The sequence below is a fragment of the Hakea prostrata genome, chromosome 4 (genome assembly GCF_041222555.1).
Source record: "Hakea prostrata isolate BN-2017 chromosome 4, UWA_Hpros_2, whole genome shotgun sequence".
In the NCBI taxonomy this organism is placed as follows: domain Eukaryota; kingdom Viridiplantae; phylum Streptophyta; class Magnoliopsida; order Proteales; family Proteaceae; genus Hakea; species Hakea prostrata.
The window spans coordinates 11816454-11841325 of NC_142603.1; the positions used below are offsets into that span (position 1 = coordinate 11816454).

General features: G+C 38.1%; 5 protein-coding genes and 1 pseudogene across 5 annotated transcripts; all 6 read right to left on the reverse strand.

Annotated features, from left to right (window-relative positions):
• Positions 1-410: 410 nt before the first annotated feature.
• Positions 411-1441, reverse strand: LOC149017909 (salicylic acid-binding protein 2-like). Its single transcript, XM_089154246.1, has 3 exons — positions 1068-1441; positions 813-950; positions 411-692 (listed from the first exon to the last, which is right to left on the reverse strand). Exons 1-3 carry the CDS (start codon positions 1419-1421, stop codon positions 411-413), a joined length of 774 nt encoding a protein of 257 aa, XP_089010372.1. The 5' UTR covers positions 1422-1441.
• Positions 1442-2717: 1276 nt separating this feature from the next.
• On the reverse strand, positions 2718-4097 carry LOC149017910 (salicylic acid-binding protein 2-like; annotated as a pseudogene).
• A 5098-nt stretch (positions 4098-9195) lies between these two features.
• On the reverse strand, positions 9196-11942 carry LOC149017911 (methylesterase 3-like). Its single transcript, XM_089152236.1, has 3 exons — positions 11552-11942; positions 10163-10300; positions 9196-10056 (listed from the first exon to the last, which is right to left on the reverse strand). The coding sequence occupies exons 1-3, from the start codon at positions 11903-11905 to the stop codon at positions 9733-9735; spliced, it is 816 nt and encodes a 271-aa protein (XP_089008362.1). The 5' UTR covers positions 11906-11942; the 3' UTR covers positions 9196-9732.
• Positions 11943-15022: 3080 nt separating this feature from the next.
• On the reverse strand, positions 15023-17023 carry LOC149017912 (methylesterase 3-like). The gene is made up of 3 exons (XM_089152237.1): positions 16424-17023; positions 15559-15696; positions 15023-15453 (listed from the first exon to the last, which is right to left on the reverse strand). Exons 1-3 carry the CDS (start codon positions 16775-16777, stop codon positions 15172-15174), a joined length of 774 nt encoding a protein of 257 aa, XP_089008363.1. The 5' UTR covers positions 16778-17023; the 3' UTR covers positions 15023-15171.
• A 2074-nt stretch (positions 17024-19097) lies between these two features.
• On the reverse strand, positions 19098-20554 carry LOC149017913 (salicylic acid-binding protein 2-like). The gene is made up of 3 exons (XM_089154247.1): positions 20186-20554; positions 19913-20050; positions 19098-19379 (listed from the first exon to the last, which is right to left on the reverse strand). The coding sequence occupies exons 1-3, from the start codon at positions 20537-20539 to the stop codon at positions 19098-19100; spliced, it is 774 nt and encodes a 257-aa protein (XP_089010373.1). The 5' UTR covers positions 20540-20554.
• Positions 20555-20654: 100 nt separating this feature from the next.
• LOC149017914 (methyl jasmonate esterase 1-like) lies at positions 20655-23723 on the reverse strand. The gene is made up of 3 exons (XM_089152239.1): positions 23120-23723; positions 21273-21410; positions 20655-21167 (listed from the first exon to the last, which is right to left on the reverse strand). Exons 1-3 carry the CDS (start codon positions 23474-23476, stop codon positions 20886-20888), a joined length of 777 nt encoding a protein of 258 aa, XP_089008365.1. The 5' UTR covers positions 23477-23723; the 3' UTR covers positions 20655-20885.
• Positions 23724-24872: the final 1149 nt, after the last annotated feature.

The window sequence follows — 24872 nt, forward strand, 5'->3', positions numbered from 1 at the left end:
TTGTTCAACTCAATCACTAAATAATTAATGTGTTATTATAGTATTTTGAAAAATATTAAACTTGTTAAGTCTATCAACATTTGATAAAAATACGAAGTATTATTTGACTCGGATGATTTATGACTCTCTCTGGTCAAATGTCGTATTAATTTATATGATTCTTGATAAGTCTTCAAAAGTTTAACGTGACTCGAGCAACTCAACCTGATCAAAACCTAATTTAATCTAAAAGAAAAGCTTAACTTAATCCAAGAAGTCTCTTTTTATTTTCCACTGAGGCATGCAGTTGCCATTTACCGAAAAAAGAAGAAGAAGGCATGCCTTCATTGTAAAGAGAAAACCAAAATAAGAGAAACTCCAATGGGGAAGAAAAGATCAATGTTCTGTGTTCACAATGAAGAAGGTGACAATCAATTATATTTGTTGGCTATGTCCAACAGGCAATTACACACTTCATTGGGTTTCGACAGCATAGCCATATGATCAGCATCTTCTATTTCCATCACCTCTTTAACTGGATTATTCTCAATCATCAGACGCTGAAAATCCTCAGTAATTCCCAAATCCTTTCTGCAAACAATATAAACTTGATTAACTGATCGATATCCTTCTTCAGAGAATGGCTTCCCCTTTGATAGATCTTCTATGAACAATGATCCAGGCCTCATCAACTTCTCTGCTAGTGCCAAATCCTTTCAGTTGTAGAAAATCATCAATAAAGGTTATTAAAAAAAAAAATACTAGAGATAAATAAAGTAGCACTACATGCATATGCATGATTTCTGGGGAGAGAAACAGGGAAGACTTGTTACCTCTGAAGAGGTGAGTTGATAGAACTTTGAAACCAAGACTTTGGAGCCAAGTAGCACTGTGATTTTTGGATTCAAAGGATCCCGATCAAATGAAATCTGGCTATCTAACCAAGAGCCTGGTGGGTTCCTCTCCATAAACTGTTTGCATGTAAAATGAATGAAAATTAATATGTTTTAAACTCCCATCTTCACCTGCATATTTTCCTGAAACCTTTTGTATCAACACAGAGAGGACTAAAGAGGAGTTAAGAGTACCTGACCCAAGACATAGGAGGGGGAATGGTTAGAATCAGGCATTAAACCTGCAAGAAATACAGCTGCAGATATCTTTTGAGGGAAACTGTCCATGACAAGAGCCAAATTTACAGCTCCCAGTCCATGTCCCACTAGGGTTACCTTCTCTCCAGGAGGAACTGAGTTCATCAACTCCATTAATGGCTTTGTGTAGTCGGATGTGGTGCGGACCTCTTCTATTTTAGTCATGTTGATACCTGAAGCTGCGAGATCGATCGCCGTCACTTGGTGCCCGGCAGTCTCCAGCAGTGACTTAACCTTGTACCAACACCATGCTCCATGGCATATACTGTGTACCAAAACAAAATGCACCATCTCCAGCTCCCTCTCTATCTGTGATTTCCTACTTGAATTTTTGTGTTCCGTGTAGGTTTGCATGTGTGATTATGATGTGTTTATATACACAGAACAAGCTCAAAATCTTGGCCTTGAAAGTGGGTCAGGGTTAGAACTTTGAAGCTCTAAAATAGGATCAAGGTTGAGTGTTTGACCTCACTTGATCTATCCAGGGAAGTAAATGTAGTGCAACAATATAAAATTATATATTGGAAATAGATGTTGTTGCTCCAAAATCTGTCAACTCCTGGTTTGGTTTGAAGATGACTCGAATCAGTTATCTGTAAACACAAAGAATTGTAAGAATGGGCCGCCTCTAAGGATAGGAAGCCACCTTAGATGAGGTAACTCAGATCCTTCTTGAGATGAGTACTTCATGCCCCAAGATTTCTAGGTCTCTTGAGTAGTTGCAAGAGAGTTAATGCAAGACTTGAGTAGTTGCAAAAGAGTTAATGCAAGACTAATATTGGTTTATCTTTTGTTTCCTCTGATTTTTGTCCTGATAGACAAATTGCATGTTCTGAAAGGAACAAACATTGACCATCGGATCTGTGTATTTGAAATGGAGGGCTTAGATGGGCTATGACACCAATCTTGTTGGAGAAGCCAAGGCCCGAATCTTGCTAAAGAAGTTTAGGGTTTAATACACCTTCCCCTAGATTTGTCAGTAATCTTGACATACGTGGACCTTAGAGGTGCTGTGTTTCCTCTTAAACTCTAGACAAATCTAAAGAAGCAGTCCTCAAGAAGATTTGGATGGATTAGTGCCCCTATGAAAAGCATTAAGTACTTGAGTTATAAGGACAAAGCATTAAATGCCGAATTTAATGCTCTGATGTACTTGTAGTTAGAAACATGTTGTCTCTCATCATCTCGCTATTTTTTCCGAAAAGTAACGTTTCAGATATCTATTGAACGTTCATGCCAACAACATTTTCAAGTGACAATATCATTATTGTACTTTCAAGGAAGAGTGATCACTTCTCGGAAAGTGTATGCCAACAGGTTTCTCGATCACTAATTCCTTGAACCGGGTCAAGACTAGACGCACCAAATAAAATGGTTCATTCTGGTCCGGTGGTCTAAGCCAAAATTTGGTATAACAGATGTTCACTGCTTCGGAACATGATTCATTTCATGCGATTATTTGGGGTGAAGCATGGCAATCCTCTCCATTTCGTTTAATGTATTTGATTTTCTTTCTCTCTTTGATAGGCATTTAAATATATATGGTTCTTCTAATCCTGAAATGGGATTTTATTTCTACAATTATCTTTATTCATCAAACCCACATTGATTATGTATCAGGCTTGAATTACAACGCATAAAAGATGTAAAGGAAGAACATAGGCATATGATCAGCATCAAAGTGTATTTGCTGAGACCAAATCGTCTAAGTGTATTTGGTGGCAAGTCCAAGAGACAGCGACACAGCTCAATGGGTTTAGAGAACATCGGCATATGATCAGCATCTTCTAACTCCATCACCTCTTTGGGTGGATTATTCTCAATCATCCAACGCTGGAAATCTGGTGACACTCCAATGTCCTTTTTGCATACAATATAAACTCGATTAACTGACCCATATCCCACTTCAGAGAATGGTTTCTGCTTTGATAAATCTTCTGTGAAGAAGGACCCAGGCCTTTTCATCATCTCTGCTAATGCCAAATCCTATTGGTTTGCCAATAACAGCAAATATGTGAGAATGTTATAGTACTACTAATGAAAATTCACTATGGAGCACCACAGTGCAGAGAAGATAAACAAACGCCCTAAAAAAATATTGAAACCCATCAAGGCCAGCCAAAGAGAGATAAAAGAAGAGTGGATTTTACCTGTGGAGAGCTGAGTTGATAGAACTTTAAAGCCATTACTGGGGGCCAAGAAGAAGTGTAGTTTTTGGCATCGTAGAGTCCTTATCAGATGAAAAGTGAGTATCCAACCACTTCCCTGGTGGTGAGTTCTCACTATGCTGTTGTCAGATAAATGAAAAAAAACAGCAGATTAGAGATTGTTCTTATATATTAGCGGATAAATTCAATTTAAGTCTTCCAACTTTAAAGGTTCAGACTCAATTTAGCCTAAGGTTTCAAGGTCACGGACAAGAATCTTAGGTCCTGAATCCGAGTTACGGCAAGAATGGATTTAACTATGAGCATTTAAGGAGGGGATGATGGCGTTTGAAAAAGTCCACCCCAACCGAGCCCTGGTGCAACCCTACTTTCTAGGAAAGAAGAGAGAGAGATGGGTAAAGACTAGGAAGAAAGAGGGAGAGAGGAGATGAGGTACCTGGTCCAAGACATAGGAGGGATTATGCACAGTATCAGGCATGAAAGCTGTGAGAAAGACAGATGCAGATATCTTGTGAGGGAACTTGTCCATGGCGACAGCCAAATTTATCCCACCATAACTGTGACCTACTAGGATCACTTTCTCTCCAGGAGGAAATGAAGCCAACAACTCTATCAATGGCTTTGTATAGTCGAATATGGTATGGACCTCTTCAATCCTAGCCATGTTGATCCCTGAAGCTGCAAGGTCAATTGCTGTAGCTCGATGCCCTGCACTCTCCAGCATTGGCTTAATTGGCTTAACCTTGAGCCAACACCATGCTCCATGGCATGTTCCATGTACTAGAACAAAGTGCACCATCCCTCACTCCTGCAACTTAATTTATCAAATTCTAACAGCTGTGGAGATCTATATATAGATCATTCTCCTTTGTATAATCTGTGTTTGAAGCACCTCTCAAATTTGTTAGATGGTTGGCCACGAAAGAAACATAAATTGGAGAATTAATTACGATGTGACTGATATCTTTTTTCTTTTACTAATGTGATTGCTATATCTACCAACAAAAAAAATGTAATGTGACTGATACCTTGCTAATATTCTTGGTTCTGCACTAAAATCGATCAAAAAATTTGGCTGAATCTATCATTGGTTAGTTATTTATTGAGTTGTGAATGGGGTGTCAGTGGGATCAACATCGTTTCGGGTCACTAGAGCATCAGTCATTCATTAGTCGCTTATCATCTCTGCCACATGAATATTGATGGATTCAACGGTGAAAGATACTACTTAAAAACAAGGGCATCAACCATCCAATGGATCAATGGTTACCTTGTTTTTGAACAGTCTTGATCTTTGAATCCTTCAATATTTACGTGGTGGACTTTTATTAAGGGACTAATGAATGACTAATACCTTTTGTAGAGAAGATGAATCTGTCAAAAGGCAAGGTTGGGTCGGATTAGTCTAAACCAAGTCGTGTTACTGTATTTATCGGCAATGGCTAATAGACAATGACACCTCACTTCATGAGACTCTGAAATCATAGCCATATGATCAGTATCTTCTATGTTCTTCACCTCCTGGGTTGGATAATTCTCATTCATCTAACTGGAAATCTGATCTGAGAATCTTATATGCTAAGCGAGGGTGAAAAACAATCCGATTAGGTTAGATCATAGATCGTCCAAGTGAAATAAGATTTTAAGTACTTTTCACTTGTCACGAGAAACTCATTGAATGACAATACTTTTCACTTGTCACGAGAAACTCATTGAATCTTGTCATTTTTCTCTCCATTGAGTTGTCATTTTCATCACCAAGTCACCAACTTCATTTTCTTTGGCAGCCAAATTTTTCACTGGTCACCACCGACATCACCCTTGGTTTTTTTTTTTTTTTTGGTAAACTTTTTTTTTTTTTTTGGTAAACAGCACTTTATTTAAAGAATTAAAAAAAATACAAACACATCTGCATGAGTACACAAGGTTCAAAGCGAACCAAGGAGCGGCAAATGACCAAACTGTCGGACATGCAATAGACAGGGTCAGCCAGGGTAAGGGTTGGGTCAAGCCCAAAGTGGATCACATCCACAAAACCCTTATAACAAGCACACCAAAAACACACTAACACCCTCAAAGGGGGACATACTACACGCCTCAAGGGCGGACAAATTACACGCCTCAAGGGCGGACATAACACGCTCATAGGGGGATATATTACACGCCTCAAGGGCGGACCCAAAATTCCTATAGTTGTAGCGATGGTAACAACGAAAGTGCGGATAAGATTCGGACCTCCCATCCAGCGATGCCGTATAGGTGTACCTGTCAAGCTCGACGCAGAAAAACTTGTACCTAGTCTTGGAGGTGTTCTGCGGTGTGCACCAAAGAACCGCTGCCATCAAAAGAAAAACAAAGTAATGCAACCAGAGAAGAAAAAAAATCTAAGAGGAAACCTAGATCTGGTTATTGAAGCAGAGATGGGGAAGAGGGAAACGGAGACGGGAAAGAAAAGAAGAGCCGAGCGGGAGGAAGATGGGCCAGAACGGAACCGAACAGAGCGGGAGGAAAATGAGGCGGAATGGAACAAGGGAGCAGGGAGGCGGAAATGGAGGAAGAGTCGAGCGGGTGGAACAGGGAGGCGGAATGGAGCAGGGGAGACAGGAGAGACAGAACGGAGCAAGGGGGCGGAGATGTGGGCCAGCAGTAACCGGTCGCCGACGGAGAGAGAAGGGAACCGGGAGAGATGGAGAGATGGAGAGAGGGAGGGACAGCAGGGAGGCAGAGGGAAGAGAAACGCAGGAGAGAGGGAAGAGATGGAGAGATGGAGAGACAGCAGGGAGGCAGAAGGCAGATGAGGCGGAGGCGGACAGCAGGGGAGGCGGAGAGGCTACCAGGCGAGCCTCTCCGCCTCAGATGGCACAAGCAAAGTGGGTGGCGAGCAACTTCACCGACAGAGGGAGAGACGGAGGCGCAACGGTTGAACCTCTTACAGTCCCGACAGAGGGAGAGACGGAGGCAAAAACCTTACTTCTATCCGGTCGCTATTACATTTTTTCTTTACATCACCCCTTTTTTTTGGGTTCATCGCATCACCCCCTTCTGATGTTGCTTTAATTCAAAAGTAGAAAATCATTATACCAGGTTTTCTGATACCCACAAAAAATAGAACCCAGATTAGTTTCTCAAGCTTTATTACAACACATGCATGAATCACATGACAGAAAGAAAACGAGAGAGAATGGAAAAAACTTTTCAAATCATCTCTGACTGTACTTGTTGGCGATGTTCAATTGACAGCGACAGACTTCATTGGGCTTGGAGAACGTTGGCATGTAATCATCAGCATCTTCTATCTTCATCACTTCTTTGGGCAGGTAATTCTCAATCATCCATCGCTGGAAATCCTCTGAGAATGCTTTATCTTTTTTACATACGATAAAAACTCTTACAAATCGAGTCATATCCCACTTCAGAGAATGGTTTTTCCTTTGATAAATATGTTGGATCCATTAGGATTTATATTGTTCCTATAATAATCAAATCATAGTTATGAATAAAATTATGGAAAGCGTAGAAATAAATACCTGTAGTACGTTATATATATATTCTCTTGTAATAGAACATCTATAATAACAGTTTGAAAAGAATTCAGTGCAAAACCTAATGTTGGACGCTAGCTAATTTTTTAATCCTATTTTCATATCAAATCATCATAAACAAAGTGAAATAGATGCTGGATTGATATGGCATGTCAACTTTTGAAGATATCATTTTTCTATAAAATTTTCACTTCTTTTTTATATGAAGCCTATTTCGTAATGTATGTGACTGAATGGCAAGAGGGTCGTTACAAATTTGTGTTAGAAGGAATACCAAGAAATCACAAATCGAAATTGTTATTCTATTGGCTGAAAATAAAGGTGTTGTTATTGTTGACAACTTTAGTTAGATGAGTGAGTTGGTTGAGCAGTTCAATAGATGGGCTCATATCAAGTTGGGTCAGCCAAGTATTAAAGTCGGTTCAACCAATGGTTTATTGCTTATAGGCTTTGATAGGGTAGAGCACGTATATGAAGATAGCTTTGATATGAGCTTTGATATGGTATAGCACATACATAAAAAAGATGTTGAGTTAAAAGTGTAAGTTAATAAAAAACAAAAGTGATTTTGCTTCAATTCTATGCATTTAATATGTAAGACTGTACAACGAGGCGTGCCCGATCAATGAGGAAAACCAGTCAAGCTGTGTGTCTAGTTTCATTAGTTTATTTGACTTTCGTCAGCCTCGAATCAAGAAACTACTTTCAGAGCGAAAAAGTTGGACCAGACTTGCTGCTGGCAATTTAAAAAGTGGAAGAAGATGATGCTGCTTTTCTGAAATTGTTCTTCTTCAAAGAAATTAAGGGTTCAATGGTTGGGTTCCATTGCTAAAAAACAGAGAGGAAGAGAATAGAAAGAGAAATGGAAAAAGTTACATAAAGTTTTTTTGAAATCGCTTTTCTTTAAAACATCCTACAGCTGAACCAGAGAGAAAAGGAAAAGGAAGATATTGTTCCACGATTGAAAAAGAGAAAGAAAAGGGAATTGTTGTTGTGTACCTTCAAGAAGAAAATCAAAAGAAGATATTGCTTCTGCCTAATTTTTGAGAACAAGAAAAGAGGGAAAAGTGGTTGTTCTTGCCTGCATTCATGAAAGAAAGAGGATTGTTGTTGGTTGTTCTTGTCTTCATTCAAGAAAGAAAGAGGATTGTTGTTGTCATGTGTCTGACAAAAAAAGATGCACCATGACTGCGTTTGGAAAAGAAAGAAAGAAAAAAAAAAAAGGAGGAAAATTGAGAAAAATTGAAAAGAGAAAGAATAATTGGAGGTTTTTAAAAAAGTAAATAAATAAAGTCTTGTTACCATACATCTTACACAAGTTGAGGTAACCCATATTCATAAGTTAATTTTACTATTTTTCTAGGCTATGTCTAGTGGTGGTCATTGATGTAATTTGGGGAACTTGAATTATTGTTTTACATTGCAACCTGGCAAGTTGGTGCTTATCTAAGGGGTTGGGTTTGTTGCTCTTGTTTGAATTGTATTTCAGACTAAAGCAATGATTGGTATTCATGGACTGTTGTAGCAATCAAAATATCGAGGAATGTATTGAGTAACTTACGAAACCCTGGTTAGAGTATTACTCCGTGGACATACAAAGCTTGTCCAAACCACGTAAACTCTGGTGCAACGTGTCTTTGGTTTATTTTTCTTTGTTGCACATATTGGAGTGTTTAGATTGCAGAGTGGTGGTACACTGTCTGGTAGACCCAGCCACATTGTGGTTTGTAGTAGTGGATGTGTCTATGTGTAGTTGATAACTACAGGATTGTTTTGATCAATCTTATTTTGAGATTAAAAAAGCGTCACATGACTCACATCAAAGAGAATGATTAAAGACATTGATTCACCCCCCCCCCCCCACCCTCTCAATACCAACCTAGGAATAACAATTGGTATCGAAGCGAAGTTCTCATAGAGAGAAGTTTAACAACTTCAAGATTGTATCAAAGAGGTTGTAAGAATGGATACAAGTGATATTCCGTAACCATTGTTCTTTTTTTTATTGGTCAAAAGTTCAACACTTCATTCATAAAGTTGAAAGAAAATACAGACAAAAACACCAAACAAAAGAAAAAAAAAGACAAAAACTAAGGGATGGGTCGAGCCCAATAAACCCTTAGAATACTAGTTGTGATAACCACAACCAGAAAAGCATAATGGATATGATATATATATCCACCACCACCGCCTGCGGAGACACACCACAAAGGCGGACACTGACTCAAACATAAACACGCCACAAGGGCTTACATACCACTCGCCTCAAGAGCGAAAACAGAGCACGCCACAAGGGCAGATACAGAACACGCCTCATGGGCGAAGACAGAACACACCACAAGGGCGCCAACTCAGTTGTTGAAGCAAAAAGTGTCGGATCTTGTTTCTAAACTCCCATCTTGAAACCACAAACATGGATACCACCAGCAGCAGAAGACGAACAAAATCTAGCATAAAAAACACCAAATCCGTAGAATACACGACCAAAGCTCGCATCAACCACCGTCTCTTTTTTTATTATTTTTTTTATTTTTTTTTATAACCGAAAGCTTCAAACAGTGAAACAGAGAAAAAATAATAATAATAATAATAATAATAATAATAATAATAAAAAGAAAAAAGAAGAGTGATGAGGATGATGCAGAGGAACGCGGATAGTGAAAAGGAGAGAAAAACAGAGGTGGAGAGAGGCGGAAATGGACGGAGAGAGGCTGATAGCCTCAGGCGAAGAGAGGCAGAAAGAGAAGGAGAGAGAGGTGGAGAGCCTCAGTTAGAGAAGAAAATGAGGCGGAAAGAGGTGGGGAGAGAAGGAGTAAGGCGGAGAGAGAGGCTGAGACCGAAAACGGGACGGAGAGAGGCGGAGAGAGAGACTCTCCCCCTCTTGAAATGGCACTAGGGCTGTTTCGCTTCAGTTAGAGAGAGGCGGAGGCTAGGGCTTCTTCGAGAGTTGGCAATGTCCAAGAGACAGTTACAAACTTCCTGGGGCTTCGACAACATAGCCATATGATCGGCATCCTCTATCTCCATCACATCTTTAACTAGGTTGTTTTCAATCATCCAATGTTGGAAATCTGCCGTCATTGTTAAATCTTTGCCACATATGATGAAAACTCGATTAACTGTGCCATATCTCTCTTCTGAGCATGGCTTTCCCTTTCCTAGATCTTCATGGAACGAAGATCCATGCCTTGTCAATAGCTTTGCTAGTGCCAAATCCTTTCATTTGTTGTCACCAAAAGAGTGAGAAATCATACAAGTAGTAATATGGAATGTTAAACACATAACCAAGCTTGTGTGTTTTTGTGATGAGAGACAGAGATACCTGTGATGGGGACTGTTGATATAATTTGGATGCCATGCACTTGGGGCCAAATGCTATTACATTTTTGGGCATCAGAGGGTGTTGATCAGATGAAATTTGAGAATCTAACCAAAATTCTTGTGTGAGCCTCCTATAAAACTGTTATCAATTCGAAGAAACAAATTAGTAGATTGAGTGTTCATTCATGTTTGCTTCTAAGTTTCATTCAACTTCTATTGTCATTGTACTTCTGATATGGAGATAAATAGTCTCTTATGCTGAGACAGTAAGATCAAAAAGATTTTAGGTTCTTGCTTCCATCCCTCAATTCCTTCTCTCTTGTCTTTCTTCTATATCTTTTGGAATGTATATTGTCATTTTTTTGTAAAGAAGGGGAAAACAAAAATACTACTGAACCTACAAAGGAAGAATTAAGTAATCATCTACAAATTGAAAAATAAAGGAGAAAAATAGTTGTTAAAAGGTGATAATATAGTACATTAAATGTAGGGAAGAGACAAAAATTTTCCTTTATTTTCAAATATCTTGTCTTCATTTGTAGTTGAACTTATCAAATCTAAGCTCATTGAGTCATCTGCTAATATGGTTAAACTACAAAATGATAGTTCCATATCACAAACAAAAACACCATTTATTTTGTTCGCTCAATGCTGGTGCAGTCCAGATCCTCTCCATCTAACTTGCCCTTCAGATTATCTCTCTCACACTCACATGAGGTAGTGGGACTTACGCTTATTGGGTCTGTCCATGTTAGACAGGTCAGTATAAGACCCACACTTACAAAGTCTACCCATGTCAAACAGTGCCTCACACTCATGTGAGTGTGGGAGGACAACCTGATGAGCAAGCTAGGTGAAGAAAATATCCTCCAATGCAGGTGTCACCACCAAATCATACCTTTCACAATATTGTGCTTCCTCACCACTACCTACCCCATCATGCCCCTTCCGAATCATGGTCCGGCCCCATCTCATTCTTGCAAAGAGATATATATATATATATATAGATAGAGAGAGAGAGAGATGAATTTGCTACTCTTAGAATTATTTTTTGGGACTAATGCACTCAAAACAATTTTGGGTTCTTGTCAAATACAATTTTACTTGATTATTTCATCGAAATAAATCTGAAATCGAAAGAAGGAAGAAAAAAATCCCGTGAATTGGTCTTTAGAGGATTTTATAATTGAATGAATAAACATCGGGATCTTGCTAAAACCCACTTGTAGGTATCAAACACGAAAACGATTCAAAATAGACTCAAAAATAAGAACAATAGGAGTTGTCTTGTTTGCTTATCTAAAGAATTGAAGGAACTGAAAAAATTAATGAAGAAAGCAAAGCCAGAGAAATCAAACATACAGCAGTTAAGAGGGACATAAGTAATTACCTCATCCAAAACAAACGAAGGAGGGTGTACACAATCAGGCATATGAGCTGTGAGAAAGACTGCTACAGATATCTTCTGAGGAAACTTGTCCATAACAAGTGCCACATTCAAGCCACCCAAACTGTGTCCTACTAATATTACCTTCTCTTCAGGAGGAAGTGATTCCATCAGCTCCATCAATGGTTCTGTGTAGTCAGACATGGTATGAAGCTCTTCTATCTTAGCCATGTTGATCCCTGAAGCCGCAAGATCAACCGCCGTCACCCGATGTCCTTCCTTCTCTAGCACTGGCTTAACTTTGTACCAACACCAAGCTCCGTGACATGCACCATGTACTAAAACAAAATGCCCCATCTCTCTCTCTCTCTCTCTCTCTCTCTCTCTCTCTCTCTCTCTCTCTCTCTCTCTCTCTCCCTCCCCCTTCTCCTCCTCCTCCTCTTCTGTGTCTTTGTGTGTATTTATAACTTGAGATCCAAACTTCCCATAACAGGAGGCATCTTTTAGGTTTCGATAGGTCTTGATGAATGAGAGTATATGGCCTGATATTATTTATTATTCGCTTTCCTTAGTGATGGAGTCCCTTTCCACTCCCACACAAGCGATTCTCATCACCTTTTAATAAGAAAGCTTCTTATGAGCAATGAATGGCACCCATCGTGCCAGCACCATTCAACAAATAATTTAGACGAAGATATTAAACCTGCAGCCTGGTACGCGCATGGTGGTTGAATACCCAATCTAGAGATGCTCATGTAACTGTTTGTCCTCATACCAAAAAAGGAAGAAAAGAAAAATGTAACTGTTTGTCCTATTAGGTTTACGTCAGATTCTAGCATGGGATTAGAGTCCCTTTCTTCATTGAAGGAACTTTCAGGAATCACAATCTTAAAAAGTCATGGAGCAAAACCATAAAAATAAGACAAGATTTTACGTGGTCATCTACAGTCCAGCAGATTTGATATTTTACCATTAAGAAATCCTAGTTATAGGTGGGGGGGAAAATAGCTTAAGAAAAAAAAAATCCTAGTTCAAGAAAAACATGAATGGTCTCTAGATAGTTAAGAGCCCACAACCAGTCAAGAACCATTCTAACTTGAAGATGGCATAGATCGAAAACCCACCATCTGAATGCACTTAGGCTATCAAGTAGTGTTGTAAATATGATTAAAACTTTCTATTTATTATTTAATATTTTTATATAAATATATGTTTTAATCGTGTCTTTTATCTTATGGTTTTTATTTAGTCCCGCATCAGGTTGAGAGGAGCTGATTATCTCGTTTATATATAATAAAGACCTATGTAATATTAATTTGGATTAATGATCGAACCCTGTGCTAGGCGAATCAAGCTTAAACCTTATTGTGACCTAGCCATGGTTATATAGATATGTATTAATTAATAATAATAATTCTATATGACTTGGGACTTGGGTCATAGACCTAATCCAGAAAGTCCATTTTGTCATGGGCCCTAATCTGAAGAGCCCACTGCTGGGTGAAAACATGGATATGCCATTAGAGAGACACTTTCCTTTAAGAAGGTCAATTGGATAGTTACATTCCTATAGGGAGTTGAGCTGAATATATAGGTACCCTCACAAAGAAAAGTGACTTTACCCTTTCATCCACAGCTTTTGGGGCTCTAAATAAACCTATTTTCGAGTTCATTTTTCACACCGAATTTCCTCCTCCTCCTCCTCCTCCTCCTCCTCCTCCTCTCTCTCTCTCTCTCTCTCTCTCTCTCTCTCTCTCTCTCTCTCTCTCTCTCTCTCTCTCTCTCTCTCTCTCTCTCTCTCTCTCTCTCTCTCTCTCTCTCTCTCTCTCTCTCTCTCTCTCTCTCCTGTTGTTATTCTGTTAAGCAGTGAACATAACCTGATTACACCTTAAGTAACATTTCTGGGGTGCAACTTTAAAGGTTTGGACTGATTGATCTTGGGGTGAAGACACAATTAGAACCAGTATTGTACAATTTTGGGGTGTCTGAATACCTTAAAGAAAGTACATCTGGTACGTTTCAGCTCTGAAGAAGTATTGTGATTATAACAACCGTTCAAGTGGTTGTGCATAATCCTCAACAAGTAGACCTTGAAACATTTCACATGCTAAGAATTGATTTTCGCCAAACACATTCCATAGACAAAGCAAACATGCATTCAAATGGAGCCAGCCTCTATACTTCGGTTTTGATGTTCATGGCTATGATGACCTAATTCATGCAATTGTTGAGGGTGACCCCTTCATCTTAATTTAATTCTAATCATTAATCTTCCTTAATCTCATCACTCTTCTCGAATTATTGGGTCCGGCCCATTAACAATGTGGAGACCCATGTTTTTAGTAGAATCAAAAGGCAAAATAGGGTTTTTTGGAATGAAACAGCATCCGCACAAAACAGGAAAACTCCAAAAACAGGAGAGAGTAGAAACGTGAGGAAGAAGAACAGATTTTTCTAGTTTTCTCTGGTAAATCCGATGGTGAAACGTTGCCGGAATGAGCTGAAATTTGAAGGGAATGGTCGTGGCACCTAACTCTTCATATCCACGGTTAGAATATTATTCTACCATAGTTCACCAGAAGCCTCTCTAGTGACTTCTCTCAATTCTCTCTGAATTCCATTTCTTTGATGATGTGGTTGTGACTTTGTGTTCCTCTAATGTTATCTAGAGATGAAATATTGATTATATGCCCATTATTATTATCATTTGGTGATAATGGAAGTTGGGTGGACTTCGATAATGGTCCCATGATTTTTTCCCTTGCGAGTTTTTCCACGTTAAAATTCATGTGTATCTGTTGTGGTTTGTTTGTAGAATGCTTGATCCATTACAGTTGTGTTTGTTACTTTTATTTACACTAGCATATTATTTGGCCTCCCATTATAAATATATATACATTTAGATGTAAAAAACAGGAGACATACATATACTGCGGTATCAAAGTCAAGCCGAAGAAAAACAAAGTAATTAATCGATTCAATTCCCGGAAAGATCTTTTACACTAACATTTATTGCGGTATCAAAATTTCTGAGAACATTAAACAAACCAAATCAATTATATTTGTTGGTTTGTTGCTCGTGTTTGAATTGCATTTCAGACTAAAGCAACGATTGGTATTCCTGGACTGTTGTGGCAATCAAAATATCGAGGAATGTATTGAGTAATTTACGAAACCCTGGTTAGGGTATTACTCCATGAACAAACAAAGCTTGTCCGAACCACGTAAACTCTGGTGCAACGTGTCTTTGGTTTATTTTTCTTTGTTGCACATATTGGAGTGTTTTGATTGTAGAGTAGTGGTATATTGTCTGGTAGACCTAGCCACATTGTGGTGTGTGGTGGATGTGTTTGTGTGTAGTTGATAACTACAGGATGGTTTTGATCAATCTTATTTTGAGATTAAAAAAGCGTCACATGACTCAAATCAAAGAGAATGTTTAAAGACATTGATTCCCCACCCCCCACCCCCTTCTCAATACCAACCTAGGAATAACAATTGGTATCGAAGTCAAGTTCTCGTGGAGAGAAGTTTAACAACTTCAGGATTTTATCAAAGAGGTTGTAAGAATGGCTACAAGTGATATTCCGTAACCAATGTTCACAAAGGAAGAAGAAACCAAACTAATTATATTTGTTGGCAATGTCCAAGAGACAGTTACAAACTTCCTGGGGCTTCGACAACATAGCCATATGATCGGCATCCTCTATCTCCATCACATCTTTAACTGGGTTGTTTTCAATCATCCAACGTTGGAAATCTGCCGTCATTGCTAAATCTTTGCCACATACAATGAAAACTCGATTAACTGTGCCATATCTCTCTTCTGAGCATGGCTTTCCCTTTCCTTGATCTTCATCGAACGAAGATCCATGCCTTGTCAATAGCTTTGCTAGTGCCAAATCCTTTCATTTGTTGTCACCAAAAGAGTGAGAAATCATACAAGTAGTAATATGGAATGCTAAACACATAAACAAGCTTGTGTGTTTTGTGATGAGAGAGAGAAATACCTGTGATGGGGAGTGTTGATATAATTTGGATGCCATGCACTTGGGGCCAAGTGCTATTACATTTTTGGGCATCAGAGGGTGTTGATCAGATGAAATTTGAGAATCTAACCAAAATTCTTGTGTGAGCCTCCTATAAAACTGTTATCAATTTGAAGAAACAAATTAGTAGATTGAGTGTTCATTCATATTTGCTTCTTCTAATGTAATTGTACTTCTGATATGGAGATAATAGTCTCTTATGCCAAGACAGTAAGACCAAAATATTTTTAGGTTCTAGCTTCCATCCCTCAATAGCTTTTCTCTTCTCTTGTCCTTCTTCTATTTCTTTTGAAATTTATGTTGTCATTTTTCTGTAAAGAAGAGGAAAAGAAAAATACTACCGAACCTACAAAGGAAGAATTAAGGAATCATCTACAAAATGAAAAATAAAGGAGAAAAATAGTTGTTAAAAGGCGATAATATAGTACATTAAATGTAGGGAAGAGACAAACAAATTTCCTTTCTTTTCAAATGTCTTGTCTCTATTTGTAGTATTTTGAACTCATCAAATCTAAGTTCATTGAGTCATATAAGCGGTTAAACTACAAGCTGAAAGTTCTTTATCACAAACAAAAACACCATTTCTTTTGTTCGCCCAGTGCTGGTGCATGAGTTCAGATCCTTTCCTCCTTAACTTGTCCTTCAGTTCATTACTCTCACACTCACATGAGGTAGTGGGACTCGCACTCACTGGGTCTGCCCGTGTTAGACATGGCAGTATAAGACCCACAGTACTTATCTAAAGAACTGAAGGAACTGAAAAAATTAATGAAGAAAGCAAAGCCAGAGAAATCAAACATACAGCAAGAGGGACATAAGTAATTACCTCATCCAAAACAAACGAAGGAGGGTGTACACAATCAGGCATATGAGCTGTGAGAAAGACTGCTACAGATATCTTCTCAGGAAACTTGTCCATAACAAGTGCCACATTCAAGCCACCCAAACTGTGTCCTACTAATATTACCTTCTCTTCAGGAGGAAGTGATTCCATCAGCTCCATCAATGGTTCTGTGTAGTCAGACATGGTATGAACCTCTTCTATCTTAGCCATGTTGATCCCTGAAGCCGCAAGATCAACCGCCGTCACCCAATGTCCTTCCTTCTCTAGCACTGGCTTAACTTTGTACCAACACCAAGCTCCATGACATGCACCATGTACTAGAACAAAATGCCCCATCTCTCTCTCCGCCTCCTCCTCCTCCTCCTCTTCTGTGTCTTTGTGTGTGTTTATTTATAACTTGAGATCCAAACTTCCCATAAAAGGAGGCATCTTTTAGGTTTCGATAGGTCGTGATGAATGAGTATATGCCCTGATATATTTACTATTCGCTTTCCTTCGTGATGGGCATTACTGCTTTTAACCCCAATAAGATTTGAAAGAAAGAAAGAACCAAGATCGAGGTCCTTCCGTTGTGGAGTCCCTTTCCACTCCCACACAAGCGATTCTCATCACCTTCTTAATAAGAAAGCTTCTTATGAGCAATGAATGGCACCCATCGTGCCTGCACCATTCAACCAACAAATAATTTAGACGAAGATATTAAACCTACAGCCTGGTTCGCGCATGATGGTTGAATACCAGACCCCAATCTAGAGATGCTCATGTAACTGTTTGTCCTATTAGGTTTAGGTTAGAATCTAGCTTGCTTGGGATTAGAGTCCCTTCTTCATTGAAGGAACTTTCAGGAATCACAATCTTAAAAAGTCATGGAGCAAATCCATAAAAATAATACAAGATTTTACGTGGTCATCTGCAGTCCAGCAGATTTGATGTTTTACGTACCATGAAGAAATCCTAGTTATAGGTGGGGAAAAAAAATAGTTCAAGAAAGGCATGTCTGGTCTCTCAAATAGTTACAGGTGGAAAAAAATTCCTAATTCTAGAAAGACATGATAGTTAAGCCCACAACCAGTCAAGAACCATTCTAACTTGAAGATGGCATAGATCGAAAACCCACCATCTGAATGCATTTACGCTATCAAGTAGTGTTGTTAATATGTTTAAAATTTTATGTTTATTATTTTATATTTTTATATAAATATATGTTTTAATCGTGTTTTTTATTCTATGGTTTTATTTAGTCCCGCATCGGGTTGAGATGAGATGATTATTTCATTTACGTGGAGATACCATTAGAGAGGCACTTTCCTTTAAAGAGGTCAACTAGATAGGTATGTACCTTTCTTTAGGGAGTTGATATAAATAGATACTCTCACAAAGAGAGGTGACCTTACCCTTTCATCCACAGCTTTTGAGCTCTATATAAACCTATTTTTCAGTTCATTTTTCACACCGAATTTCTAACTTTTGGGGCTCTCTCCCTCTCTCAAACATAACCTGATCATACCTTATTTCTGGGGTACAACTTTAAAGGTTTGAGCTAATTGATCTTAGGGTGAAGACACAATTTAGAACCCGTATTGTACAATTTGGGGTGTCTAAATACCTTAAAAAATACCTCTGATACGTTTTAGCTCTAAAGAAATATTACGATTAAAACAACCGTTCAAGTGTTTGTGCAGATTCTTCAACAAGTTTCAACAAGTAGACCTCGAAACATTTCACATGGTAAGAATTGATTTTTGCCAAACATATTCCATAGACAAAGCAAACATGCATTCAAATGGAGCCAACCTCTATAGTCTATACTTTGGTTTTGATGTTCATGGTTATGAAGACCTAATTCATGCAATTGTTGAGGGTGACCCCTTCATCTTAATTTAGTTCCAATCATTAACCTTTCTGAATCTCATCATTGTTCTCTTAATTGTTGGGTCCGGCCCATTAACAATGTGGAAGCCCATGCATGTTTTTAGTAGAATCAAAAAGAAAAATAGGGTTTTTTGGAATGGAACAGCATCAAAACAGAGAGAGAGAGCAGAAACATGAGAAAGAAGAAGAGACTTTTCTGGTTTTCTCTGGTAAATCTGATGGTGAAACATTGTCGGAATGAGCTAAAATTTGAAGGGAATGGTCGGGGCACCTAACTCTTCATATCCTAGGTCATAATATTATTCTATCATAGTTCACCAAAAGCCTCTCTAGTGACTTCTCTCAATTCTCTCTGATTTTCATTTCTTTGATGATGTGGTTGTGACTTTGTGTTCCTCTAATGTTATCTAGAGATAAAATATTGATTATATGCACATTATTATTATCATTTGGTGATAGTGTAAGTTGGATGGACTCCGATAATGATCCCATGATTTTCTCCCTTGCGAGTTTTTCCATGTTAAAATTCATGTGTGTCTGTTGTGGTTTGTTTGTAAAATGCTTGATCCATTACAGTTGTGTTTGTTACTTTTATTTACGCTAGCATATTATTTGGCCTCCTATTACGAATATATATACAAAACAGGAGACATGCATATACTGCGGTATCAAAGTCAAGCCGAAGAAAAACAAAGTAATTAATCGATTCAATTCCCAGAAAAGATCTTTTATACTAACATTTATTGCGGTATCAAAATTTCTGAGAACATTAAAACAAACCAAATCAATTATATTTGTTGGCAATGTCCAAGAGGCAGTCACACAGTTCCTTCGGTGTTGAGAACATAGGCATATGATCAGCATCTTCAATCTCTATCACCTCTTTAACTGGATTATTCTCAATCATCCAACGCTGGAAATCCTCCTTAAATGTTAAATCCTTATTACAAACAATGTAAACTCGACTAACCGATCCATATCCCTCTTCAGTGAATGGCTTCAACTTTGATATGTCTTCGTAGAACATGGATCCTGGCCTTGTTAGCAGCTCCGCTAGTGCCAAGTCCTTTCAGTTGCCAATGGTTAGAAAATGAGACAAAATTTTAAAAAAAAAAACAACAATATTTCACCATCTGGGTTAGAGGAGTTAGGAATAGAAGTTTTTGCCTTCCTTAAAGTTCTCAACCACACATTAGAAGAGAACTCATCTATGAATTCTGATAAAAATCAGCTCATTTCTAATGTATGGTGATGTATGATGAAATAGCATGAGGGAAGCACAAACCTTTACATGTCAGAATAGGGATTCAAAGTGTCTACACCACCCAAGAGAGCAGCCATCCATGAGCCAGCTACCGGTGGATGCTGCATGTTTTCTATGAATTTCCGATCATTGGATTATGATATTTTTAAACCAGTGTAACCAGTTTGATTCATTTGTCAAACCAAACTGTGAATAATCAAATGGTTTGAAATTCATTAGGGACAAGAGGAGTCCATTGGTAGCTGGGAGGGGTGACCTCTCCCTTGGGGGCTGCAGACGATTTGAACCCTCAAAGTAGAAGATCCGAACTCCATTGAGAGAGAGAAATGAGTTACCTCTGAAGGGGAGAGTTGATAGTGATTGGTGGCCAAGCACTTGATGCCAAAGACGACCACATTTTTAGGATTTATGGGGTTCAGATCAGGTGAGACTTGAGTATCTAACCAAAATCCAGCTGGGGTCCTCTTAATCAACTGTGGTCGATCAGATCAACCAGAATATTTAGCAAAAGGGAAGAACTATACAGAACCACTTAAAGAGAAGAACAAACAAGAAATTAAAAGAAAGAAAGGAGGAATGTAGGAAGGCCAGGGGAAAATTTTAACTACCTCATCCATGGAATAGGAAGGAGAATGTGTACAATCAGGCATGTGAGCTGCGAGAAACACAGCCATGGATATCTTTTGAGGAAACTTGTCCATGACAAGCGCCATATTAAGGCCAGCCAAGCTATGTCCTACTAGGGTTACCTTCTCTTCTGGAGGAAGTGAGTCCATGAACTCTATCAAGGGCAGTGTGTAATCAAAGAAGGTATGGACATTTTGTATGTTAGTCATGTCTGTCCCGGAAGCAGCAAGGTCGAACGCGGTCACTCGATGTCCTGCACTCTCCAGCACTGGCTTAACCTTGTACCAACACCATGCTCCATGGCATACACCATGTACCAGAACAAAATGCACCATCTCTATCTGGGTTGCCTCTCTTCTTCTATCTTGTATTGTAGTTATATGATGTGTTTATATACAGTTGGAGAAGCAAGTTTCTGTTAAGATCCCAGGTGGATTATATACTGTTCTTGAATGTGAAAAGTGTTGGCATATGTGATGGATCATGAAGGTCAACTTCGAAAAAATAAAGTATTCAGATCAATTCGACCTTTGTTTTCCACAACCATGCATGCCTTCTCTCAATGTAGTCACTCCTCTCCCTAGAATAGCCTAGTTCATGTTGGTAATTGGATGAAAAGGATAAATTAACATCAGATGAAATAAACGATAAGATTCTAATATTTCATGGACATACATATTGTCAATCATATTTACTAGCTATCTCCTTGAGAAACGAACAAAGCTCTTTTGGCTTTGAGAGCATGACCATATGATCAGCACCTGTAATCACTTTGACCTCTTCAGTTGGATTTTCCTCTATCATCCAACGTTGAAAATCTTCCTTCACCACCTTATCTTGATCACATATAATGAAGCACCGATTTACAGACCCAAATTTCTCCTTGGAAAGCAACCTTTCTTTGGACAAATCTTCGACAAAGTAATTAGCTGGCCTAACCAGCATTGTGGCCAAGGTTAGATCCTGTTGTGACAAATGAAACTCAAACACATCAAAACAGAAAACCTGGTAACTTGATTAATTTTGTTAACCAAATATGATTTGGTTTGCTTTAGTTAATTGAAATACCTCAGTTGAGCAGCAACTATACATGTTGGAAGCAAGGTATTGAGAGCCCAGGAACACTGAAGTGGGAAGATTCTCTGGTCCTCTATCAAAGGTAAACTCACAATCCATTACAGATTCCAGTGCGGTCCTCCTGAAGAACTGGGAGAAAAATAATCAGAAAGGATTGAAATGTTTCAAATCAAATGATTTAGATAAGAAAACCAATGGAAATAGATGATTCATACCTACTATGTGATTTCTAGAAACTCACAATCATATCTGACTCAAATTATTATAGTCCAAACAATCAATTTATTAATGATTAATTATATTTACTTGGTGTTGGTGGGAATTAAGTGATGATTACGGTAGTCTTTAGCATGACTAACAACAGACAAATCCACTTTCTGGATCCCAGATGAAAATGCATGGATTGCAATGATCCAGAAGATAAACATCACTTAATTTCCAGAAAAGAAATCCAAAAGACATTTTTCCACTCAAATTTTGTACCGTGAGAAGGATAACTTTATATAATTATTTAAATATAATTAAGTTTTATTCTGACTTAAAGGAGATCTAAAATCTTGACTGTATTATGAGGCGTTCGTAATATCAACTGAACTGACCCAATCCCAAGATGTTGATTTTTTGTATTTTAGTTTGTTGGCATGTTTGGTTATTCGAGTCTGGAGATTTTAAAAATTCAAAAATTTCAAATCTATAAACTTCAAATCTATGGAGTCATGCTTCATAGAATTAATTGTTTGGTTAGCATGAATCTTTGGAATGAAATCTATAGATTTATCATAAAAAACACATTTAAGGAGTCATGATTCAAATATTTAATATTTTTATAATATGGGTAAAATCTTATACCCATAAATCTATAGATTTACTTTTTAGCATGAATCTAGAGATTCACATAACCAAACGGGTATAAATCTATCATTTGTGAATCCAAAGATTTTAAATATCTGGATTCATACAACCAAACAGGCCCTAAAGAATTCTCAAGTGAGATGCGAAGGAAGAAATAATAATTTTAAAAACTAAAAACCCAAAATTACTTAAAAAGGATAGAATATATAAATATATGAGCATTTTTGTTTGACTCACCTTAATCATATGTTAAGATTATATATATAAAGCTATACTGACGGTGTAGTGGTTAGTCACTTAGTCCCAATGAATCTAATATTTAAAAAATAAAAACGCACAAAGTGTGAAACGCTTGAATGAAAGGACCGTCAGTTTTTAAAAACAAATAAAAAAAAAGTAAAATAATAAAAATCGATAAATAATAAATAAACAAATTAATTCTTGTATTTATAATCAATTATATCTACTCATTTTGGAAAAAAAAATCAATTAGAAGGCTTCAGTCATTTATAACTTTAATTTCTTAACATTAAGGGAAATCTGTAATTTTTTTTTTTAAGAATAGTAGATTTAATTAATTAAAAACACACGAGATTTATATGTAATCTGCCTTAAATAAAGTTCATTAAAAAAAGCTGGACTTTTCTATTGATGAGACATTAAAAAATGATACCACTTCATGCAAGGTCAATATTTCCCAGAATAAAAAACTGAGAATAATTGTTAGAAAATGAAACGGTCGCCGTCTACTGCTTTACCGGCAGCTTTTTCACGGCCGGCAAAGAATAATTTCACTGAGAATAAAGTGCAGAAAAAACCAGAAGGAAAGAAGAAACCAACAATTCTGAAAGGAAAACAAATATGAGTTAAAGAAAAATTTAATCTTTTCTGTAGTCAGATCAGATTTCTTTTTCTAATCAATCGGGAATTGATTACCCATTAGTGGGTTTTCTTTTTTCGATCAAAAACAGAACTGGAAGGTTTACCTCTTGTAAGACAAGAATGGGAGGTGATGTGCAGGTGGGCATGAGTCCAGTGACGAAAACTGCAACAGAGATCTTTTCTGGGAATTGCTCCATTGCTAGAGAAATGGCGAAGCCTCCGAGGCTGTGACCCACCAGTATGATTCGTTCATCTGTAGGAAGAGATTTCAGGAACTCCATTAATGGCTGCAAGTAATCTGAAATCGAACCCATCTCATCAATTCTCTTGGAATTGACACCACAACCACCAAGATCCAATGCAGTGACTCGATGACCAGCTGATTTTAGCAGAGGCACCACTTTGTACCAACTCCATGCTCCATGACCAGCACCATGAACTAGAACAAAGTGTTTCATCATCTTCAACTCTCTGTTCTCCCCCAGAATAAGCCCTCAAGAAAGACCACTAAAGATTTCTGACTTTCGTATCAGATCAAAAAATTTCCTAGCCATATATAGCTACTAGTAAAGAAAGAACTTAAAGGGCACGACCATGTACAGAGAATACGCGGCCCTTCCAAGATTCAACGGAATATGTTGGGCCTACCATGGAATCAGTTTGGATTTTTAGATTTGGTGATATATTGATAAATAGGTAAGTTAAATCAATAACATCGTATGATATGAAAGGGAAAAAACAAGCTGAGTAAGACATCGAAAACGTGTTTTTTGACCAAGGAAAAATGATACACCCAAAATGTATCATATCAAAATAGAGAATGACAAGAAGAAATCTCCAGATTTGATGTGAAAGACAAATTGAGGTAGTTTATTTGAAATGTAACTCTTAAAGCAATCCACTTGAGCTTGCTGTTGTTGAGTCCATATGAATTTTGCTGACAGATTTTGACCAATATTGATCTGATCATTATGGCTATATACAAGATAATAACATGTAGCTGATATAACAATAAGGAATAAAATTTGGTAAAAGTAAGTTCTAGTTGAAAAGTCTTTCACTATGATGATTGACTACTAGATCATATTAACCCAGATGCAGAAATGTGAGTAACGTGCACAGATAGAAAGCTCTCTTCTCACATGGTCTGACACCGACATGAGAAATATGAAACCTAAAACACTCATCCATGTTCCTGAATAAATGGGAAAAAGAGAAATCATATGCTCTGCCAAGCCCGGGCTAAGTCACCGCATATTGGCATCTTGAGATGAGTTTTTGGATGAAAAAAACTGTTTCAAACCAAGACTTATGCAGCGCCATGAAAAGAGAGCTTAATTTCAGCCCAAAAAACTGCAAATTGAGGAACTAAGCAGTAGAGGACAGAGAGGCAAAGAAAACAGCGAAGACACACGGGGCGTCTGGTGTGGAATGTGGATCAAGGGAGAAGGTGAAACCGTAGTGGGTCGTCGTCGTGACCAAATACCAACAGCTCCAACAGTTGTGAGAAGGCCACGATGAAATCTATGGCCACCATCAGTAGTTTCCTGCATGTTTCTAACTTATGCATAACCATTCAAATGACCGATTCTGCTTCTGGTGCTGTACTGTTTGCTCCAAAGTTGTTTCAAGTCTCAGCAGCAATATGGTTAGCGTACATTCGGCTCTGGCTCACCTGTGTATCTATCTACTCACTCGCTTGCTGTCAATACCTCACTCGAGCAGCTGCTGCTCTTCTTCTTCTTCTCCATGGCCACCTGCTTCTTGATTTATCTGATTCCACACTTCCCTTCCCATGCTCCTCCCAGGTGTCATTATTCCCCTTCTCTAATAATTGAGCATGGAATCCACAACAGC

Bases quoted from the DNA above. Each gene is read 5' to 3' on its own strand.
- LOC149017909 (XM_089154246.1), bottom strand. From the start codon at position 1,421: ATGGTGCATTTTGTTTTGGTACACAGTATATGCCATGGAGCATGGTGT. The intron at 951-1,067 runs GTACTCTTAACT...ACATGCAAACAG, and splicing joins CCTCCTATGTCTTGGGTCAG to TTTATGGAGAGGAACCCACC. The intron at 693-812 runs GTAACAAGTCTT...TACAACTGAAAG, and splicing joins ATCAACTCACCTCTTCAGAG to GATTTGGCACTAGCAGAGAA.
- LOC149017911 (XM_089152236.1), bottom strand. From the start codon at position 11,905: ATGGGGCATTTTGTTTTAGTACATGGTGCATGTCACGGAGCTTGGTGT. The intron at 10,301-11,551 runs GTAATTACTTAT...AATTGATAACAG, and splicing joins CTTCGTTTGTTTTGGATGAG to TTTTATAGGAGGCTCACACA. The intron at 10,057-10,162 runs GTATCTCTGTCT...AACAAATGAAAG, and splicing joins ATCAACAGTCCCCATCACAG to GATTTGGCACTAGCAAAGCT.
- LOC149017912 (XM_089152237.1), bottom strand. From the start codon at position 16,777: ATGGGGCATTTTGTTCTAGTACATGGTGCATGTCATGGAGCTTGGTGT. The intron at 15,697-16,423 runs GTAATTACTTAT...AATTGATAACAG, and splicing joins CTTCGTTTGTTTTGGATGAG to TTTTATAGGAGGCTCACACA. The intron at 15,454-15,558 runs GTATTTCTCTCT...AACAAATGAAAG, and splicing joins ATCAACACTCCCCATCACAG to GATTTGGCACTAGCAAAGCT.
- LOC149017913 (XM_089154247.1), bottom strand. From the start codon at position 20,539: ATGGTGCATTTTGTTCTGGTACATGGTGTATGCCATGGAGCATGGTGT. The intron at 20,051-20,185 runs GTAGTTAAAATT...GATCGACCACAG, and splicing joins CTTCCTATTCCATGGATGAG to TTGATTAAGAGGACCCCAGC. The intron at 19,380-19,912 runs GTAACTCATTTC...GGCAACTGAAAG, and splicing joins ATCAACTCTCCCCTTCAGAG to GACTTGGCACTAGCGGAGCT.
- LOC149017914 (XM_089152239.1), bottom strand. From the start codon at position 23,476: ATGATGAAACACTTTGTTCTAGTTCATGGTGCTGGTCATGGAGCATGG. The intron at 21,411-23,119 runs GTAAACCTTCCA...TTTTTCTCCCAG, and splicing joins CCATTCTTGTCTTACAAGAG to TTCTTCAGGAGGACCGCACT. The intron at 21,168-21,272 runs GTATTTCAATTA...TTGTCACAACAG, and splicing joins ATAGTTGCTGCTCAACTGAG to GATCTAACCTTGGCCACAAT.